Source organism: Montipora foliosa, chromosome 13 (genome assembly GCF_036669935.1).
Source record: "Montipora foliosa isolate CH-2021 chromosome 13, ASM3666993v2, whole genome shotgun sequence".
Classification (NCBI taxonomy): domain Eukaryota; kingdom Metazoa; phylum Cnidaria; class Anthozoa; order Scleractinia; family Acroporidae; genus Montipora; species Montipora foliosa.
Window position 1 is genome coordinate 40,293,083 of NC_090881.1, and position 7,500 is coordinate 40,300,582.

At 39.1% G+C, this 7,500-nt stretch overlaps 1 protein-coding gene across 1 annotated transcript in view; it reads right to left on the minus strand.

Annotated features, from left to right (window-relative positions):
- The window catches only part of LOC137982324 (hemicentin-1-like), a 132,533-nt gene that overhangs the window by 120,272 nt on the left and 4,761 nt on the right, over window positions 1-7,500 (minus strand). The window contains exon 2 of the mRNA XM_068829400.1: window positions 4,533-4,862. Coding sequence (XP_068685501.1) covers window positions 4,533-4,862 — 330 coding nt within the window. The remainder of the gene's footprint in view (window positions 1-4,532; window positions 4,863-7,500) is intronic.

A 7,500-nucleotide genomic window follows, 5' to 3' on the forward strand; every position in this document is an offset into this window, starting at 1 on the left:
CGACCTAGTTGTCTTGTCCACAAGTTCAGTTAGCAAGTTGTGGTAGTTCTTTAAATTATCGAATTTTTTGTAGTGTCTGGCATTGATATTATTCTGTAATGCTTGAGCTCTTCTTTGTAAGAACTGTGTTAAAGAAGAGAAGGTAGCACCATCGAGAAATGAAGATAGTTCCCGCTTAATGCTGTCAATGATCTTGTTTGACGAGCCGATTAGGTCATGGCAGATGGAGATCCTAGCACGCATACAGTGTTTGCTAGCACGATCCATAATACGTGTTAAGAGTAGTTGAGCGCCCGGCGGCTTGCATCTCACAGACTTAGGGATCAGTTGGTACTGGAGTGCTTCGTAGGTATAAAGCGAACGTGACGGTGATGCGCTCTTAGTTTAAACGTTATCTTTTCCAAACGACGAGCAAGGGAGATTGCATTCTGCCCAGCCTCTTGGCGGATACGTAAAAATATCGAGGATCCGTTACCAGGATTAATCATAGTAAAGTTGAATAGGCGTTCTCTGGTAAAAATTATTTAAAATATGAGCTTTCGACAGCCAGTCTACTGTCTTCAACGGATAAACATAACTGATAACAGGAAATGAACCGTTAAAACATTTAAATATGGAGAGTGATACGCATAAATTAAAAATATGTGAAAAGAATGTTCGGAGGAATGCATTTTTTTACTGTTAAAATGGATGCAGTTTCCTCCTTCCACAATTCACTGAATACAATCGACGCGCATATTTCCTTCACCATCGATATCGAACATGAATCCAATAACCAAATGTCATTCCTTGACACCCTCGTCTCACGCGACTCTGGGAAGCTCAATGTTGACGTCTATCGGAAACTACACATACAGATAAATATCTCGATTTCGACTCTCACGACAAAAAACAAAATCCGCGCTGCTGGGACACTTCTACACAGAGCTTTAATTTAACCCTCCCAACTCTGAATCTGGTAAAGCCCGTGAAACTGCTCCAATTAGCTACGCACTACAGTCTAATGGTTACCCACCAAAAATCACTATTGATATTATAAGAAAGAAATCTTCAACACCAACACCTGAGGAATCAGTCAATATGTTCTTCAAATGGGCTGACCCAGCGAATCGACAGAACTTTGCCATCCTTCCCTACATTAAAGGTATTACTGATCCACTCACGCGAATTCTTAAGAGTCACACGACATTCAAGTCACCAACAAACCAATTAAAACTCTCCAAGAGGAATTCCCTGCCCCCAAGTTTCGACCTCCTAAAAGACGATCAACGCAATGTTGTTTATAAAATCCCTTGCGCTTCTTGTCCATGTAATTACATTGGTGAAACAAAAAGATCAGTTAGCACCAGGAAGAAAGAACATATCAGGAATACAAAACAATGTGCTAAGGGTTCAAATGTTGCAAAACATGAATGGACTTTTGATAATGTAATAGACTTTGATAACTCTACGATGATTCACAAAGGAAATAACCGCATTAGAAAGACACTTGAGTTATGGCATACGGCCAAAACTATTGAGGCGGACAACAATTCATGCCCACTCCCTAGACAATACAACATTCTTTTAAAAAACATTAATCTTAGCACTCTTAGCATTCCTCCGAACATTCTTCTCACATATTTTTAATTTATGTGTATCACTCTCTATATTTAAATGTTTTAACGGTTCATTTCATGTTATCAGTTATTTTTATCCGTTGAAGACAGTAGACTGGCTGTCGAAAGCTAGCGCATATTTTGGAATGATTTCCGTACAGGTCCCTACTTCATTATGCATGCAGAATAAATTAATTATTCATTCGCGCTATTGTTTTGTAGAACAATACGTATACCCAAGAGAACCGAATATATACATGGGTAATTTGTACTTACGGGATGAATAAAAACGGATCTCATTTTTTCTCTCCCTCCTTCTCTCTCTTCTTTCCCTTCATCGCCCGCACCGTTACTCGTTTTTGTCCCAGCTTTCCCCTTTCCATCCCTTCGTCTTGTATTTATTTTCAGATCCCGCTCGTCTTTTTCTACCATTTTATCCCACGATATGTCACTCGCAGCTTGCCTTGAACTCCGACCCACTGTAAACCTCTGGATTACTTGTCCCTGTTCTTTACCACTGAGCTAACGTGTCAAGTTGCTAATTCGCACCTTGAAAATGATATTTATTTTGAATTCTGGCTGACTATTTACATAACAATGATACGTAATTATATACACGTGCCGCGCCGAGCACCTACAATCGAACTTACACTTATAGGTTACCGTTAAGAGATCCCTGCTTTACTACTCTTGAAACAACCCATCCCTTTAATAATTCTGACCATAACCCTAATTACGACTAAAGGCACTGTTTAGGCTTAAGGTTAGTCCCTGTGATAGTTTTAGGTTTTCAAGTACTGCTGCTGAACTGTGACCTGCTTTTCCTTCATGCCCCGTGCGTGCGGCACACTTATAAGTTCACTGCGTGGAAGAGTATACCACGCTTAAAGTCTGATTGGTGCATCTTTCATGGGAAACTTTCATGCACGAGTTCATTGCAATTAAAATCGTTTCATATTTCCCTTTTTTTTGAAGCAAACTTGTGTCTTTGTAAAAATCAAGATGGCTACCGAAGTAAAAGGGTCACAGCAATGGGAGATTTGATCATTTGGAAATTGTCCCTGCTTTATAGCCTTTCCAGAGTTGTGCATAGAGTGGTGCAAAGAAAACAATTTACTTTCGTCTTCCGTGTCCAAAACCTGTGTGAAAACGCAGTCAGTTGGCAAAGACAAAGTGCCGCATCCGGAGATGGATCTCTTTCGCGATGCTCAAGAAAAAACTGCAATGGATAGCCTTCAATTCGCCAGAACACCTATCAATTTTCTGATCGTAAACTTTCCTTGAAAAAATATTAGCCCTAGCTACCTGAGGCCGGAAAGTTTACAACTGCCTACAAGACAAGGGCTAACATCATCTCACCGCAGTTAACCATAGCCTAAACTTCGTCGACCCAGACAAACGAGCCCACAGCAGGGCATTGAAAAGACATGATGGGGAGTGAAACGAAGTATACCCCGTACGGGAACATCCATGGATCTCTACCAAAGCTATTTACTTGGAAGTATCATTGAGCACATTGCCGATCTCTACAAAGAGCGATAAATCGCAAAATCCCTCTAAATGCACCGTTCGTGATCCTAAATACAGGAAAGGAAGAAAATATACACTTTACAGTGTCTCGGCGAATTTTTAAGCAGACAGGAAAAACAATTTCACGATAAAAAGAGCAGGTAGCCATTAAATTTCTTATGACAGTACTTTTATTTGGTTTGTTTGTTATGTTTGCGAATCTGAACCCTATTACAACGATTGCTTGAAACTCCACTTCTTACGCTTATTCTAAAACTGAAAAATGGGTAAAATTGCAGGAAAAGTGCCGAAATTGCAGGAAAAACTGTTCGATTTTCCGTATTTCAGACAGAAATTCGACCGACTTTTTTTAAGTCCATATAGACTTAGAAAAAAAACTTCTAAAAAGAAAGAACAAAGCGCCACAGCCCCAAAGGACGTCTATTGTTATCGCTATTGTTTTCTTGAAACAAAGGAGTGTACGCATAATGAAGTAGGGACCTGTGCGGAAATCTTGCCCATTTTTTTCATAATTTTTACCAGAGAACACCTATTCAACTTTACTATGATTAATCCTGGTAACGGATCCTCGATATATAAAGATTCTATATGTATGATAAAAACGTCACTATTCACATATTAAAAAGTCTTATACCTCGCGGTATAAAGCTAATGTTGTGCCTCTCTCTTCGTGATTTTGGGGCAGCATTTTTGCGAGTTCTTCTCAAGTTGTAGCGCTTATTATGTTCCACTGGAAAGTATTTGCAACATGGATGCTGGTCATCTGTAAGAATACTTTCAAGCTCACGTTCAGTAGCTGTGTCCCGTCTTACACTTAGCTTCTCTACTGTGTTTTGTGGTGCTCACAAAATTCTCATGCATCTTTTTGGACACGTTCGATTTCTTCTTCTAAATAACAAGGGATCCAATCCCATATCGGCAAGGCTTATTCCAAAAGAGGTCTTATTCTAGAACAGTACATGGTAACTCCAACCTCCAACGGAAGGCCAGCCTTTCTGCTCTCACGTAGATGAAAGAGTCTTGCTGATCTTCTTCCCAATTTCATTTACATGTACATTTCCGTATTTTGAATGATAAAACAATAGCTCATTCTTTTCCAAGTGCCGCTATCACCAATTTTGAACTGAAAAAAAGGCCAAGGGAATATGTTTCTATTGCTTTTGTCCTCACTATCAAGCTCATTCTTTGATATTTCGAAAATGGCCTATGAGACAAGATGTTCGATGAGTCACGGGTATTTCAGGCCCTGTAGCTCAAACCGGAATAAAACACAACAACAAATAAACTAACTTTGTGACGTTTGAGCATTTGGGCTCAAATTACAAGGAAACAGTCTACTCTTTTTTAACAACATCAAAATATGGGTTAAAAGAGATTTTAAAGTTTAGTTTTAATATTACTTACACTCCACTATAATTTCCAAATTTGCTGTGGCACTCGTTCCGTCTGAGGCAACAACTTCAAATTGATAACTGTTGCTGTCATTTCGGTTCACGGCAAGGAGCAGGATAGTCGTATTTGTTTCTGTAATATTCACTTTGAATCGATCATCACGTATGATTTTCAACCCGCCTACAGCTTCTACGATGGCTCGACTCGCTCCAACAATTTCGAATTCCAAACGAACAAGTGTAGTTCCTATATCAAAGTTCAACGTCCATTCTAGTGTTAAAGGTTGTCCTTCCAAAACACGATGTCGACTCGAAGGCTGGTTGGTAATTGTCACTTGCGACTCTGCAGAAAACAACGTATATCAAGCTTAGTTTCTTGCCATTGAAACATAGATCGGTTATAGCTTTAACCATTCACTTCAATTTAAGATACGCTAAGCTGTTTACAGTTAGAAATTGTCACTCAAGTTAAAACCTACCCGCTACTTGAGCCAGGGAAAACAGCAATAACAGCGATGAAAAGCAAACGAAGAGAACCATAACTTTTTTGATGCGGCAAAACCGAACACAACGTTTCCTCCAGCAAACCGATGTATGAATAGTTACAAATATATTTGCATATGGAAATATTGGCTCAAATCAAATGCCATATTGAAAGCAAAATAGGCACGCATACCGTACACGTGGGCAGTAGAATAACGAGTAATGCCATGTAAGTTGTAGGTGCAGCGATCCATTTGTGTTGCTGTGTAGTTTCATCGTAAAACGATCTTCTCTAAATTATCGTTTGAAACTTTCTTGGGCAAATAAAACATCAAACTTATTAAATGATATTTATTAGTATTAACTCTCAAAATTAAATTAAGAACGATTAAAATCACACCTTGTAATCATCGGAAAAACATCCATTTGCTTGTTAAAATCAATTTTGGTGAAAAAGTGTCAAAGAAGATTGTCATGCTGCTCGACTTAACTACACGAAAGCTGTGAGAGAATAAGCCTAGAGAGAAGGGTTCGCTTGTGGCGCTGTCTTGGATAAAAGAAGTCACTGAGAGCTTGGTGAGGAGGGGTTCGATGTCAAGCAGATGAACATTTCCGTTGTGTTGGGTGGACAAAAAGATGGCAAAATATCGTAACGATTTTTCTTGATCTACCTCCCGTGATAAACTCAGCTTTTCTTGTCTACTTACAGCTAGTAAACAGGGTTGATACCTGGATAAGTGATCTTCTAAGACTACTGACCCCATTCAATCGCTCTTGGCTTAATAGCAAAATTCAAGTAGATTTACAGGATTTTTCGACAATCCAACCTCGAACCCAGGCTCTCTCTCCTTTCCTCCCTTGTCGTCGAGAGAGGGGCCCTGTTTAAACCTGGTCTCGTGGGCGTTACAGGCCCAAGGCGTTAGCCCACACTTTATTCGAAGGATTTTTAGCCGACTTCCTTTAAGTTCTCAGTATTTCAGTAGGTTTTTTGTGTGTTATAATATCTTGGTAAATATCCAGTTTCAATTCCGTAGAAGAAGTCCACAGTCGACATTCCGTGACACAATGATAGGGTTAAGTGCTATCGTGGATAATTGTTTACATTTAAAACTGCTGTTAGTGACATCGATTCCAATAAAGACCAGAAAACAGATGCTTTGCAAGTCTATACGATGATATTTAAAATATTTAATAATTTTTCCTAACAATACTGGGCGAATTATAAAATAAGAGGTTACAATTAGCCTAAACTCGGGCATGAAAAAATACAGTGGTGTATCGTTAATTTAGCACTAAACAAAAGAAAAGAGAGAAGTCTGTCCATCTTACGTTGGCCTCACATTGCGCTCCTCATGATGTTCGTATGTGTATGTAGTGAGTATTTGGACCCGCGTTATCTTCAATTGTAGGTGGTGACAATGACCACTGCACCATGGAAACAAGGTAAAAATAGTGTAAAATGGCTGAGCACATCATATTTTGCGATCGATGGGTATTTTGCTCAGTGTTTGAGAAAGGAAACGCTAATTGAACGGTTTAAGATGAAACGAAATGACCCAGAAAAGAGAAACGAAGGTGAGATGTTAAAACATCTTTCCAAGATGACCAACCTTTCATGCAGTGGTGCACGTAAAGGTCACTTTGTCACGTGCGCGACACGTGAAGATGTGCACTATATCTCGACAATTGAAAATACTCTGTTAGTTTATTCGAAGTCTGTACTTTCAGAGGTATGCACGTTCCTTGAAGATGGCCATGCCAAATGAATCCATAACACGAGGATCAAATATTTAAAATAGACCATTTGTTGTAATTTAAATACTCTAAGTAATGTGCACCCACTTGTCAAAATAGAATCATTATAATTCTCTGTGATAAAGTTTGAAAAGCACTTATCAAAGACACACAGTAAGCAAAAATTGTGCAACATCCATGCACATTACCAGTATGACTTGCACTTTATTGAATCTGAAAAGTAGTGTTAAACGCTATGACTTCTGCAGGAAATTCTGTTAACATTAAATATGTTTGTTTCGATAAGCTTGATAAGGCAGTTCATACCGGTTGGTAAGAGCGTCGCACCGATATCTCGAGGTCACGGGTTCAAATCCCGTTAAAGTACTGAATTTTTCAGGCTTCTTTGCGCAATTGCAAAAATTGCGTTCATAACTGCGAGAATCATAGCTTCACTTGACCTTATATTTTTGTCGACCATGCGCACACTGAGCTTGATATCTTCGAGGCATGGTACCTGACGAGCGTTTAATATTATTTTAAAGCGTAGTTTCTTGAAATCAAGCAGAAATGTCTACAAAGTGGATACTACACACATCTCAGTAAAATTTGTGCAGGAATTTCTCCTTCCTCTTCGCCATGAATGTTTACATGTTGTTTTCCCTTGGGCGCCATTGTTTTTCCAAGAGGCAAGGCATTATGGGGTTTTAAAACTATTCCCAGCTCCCAATGGCCGTCTTAAGAAACCACTTTTTGGATTTTGC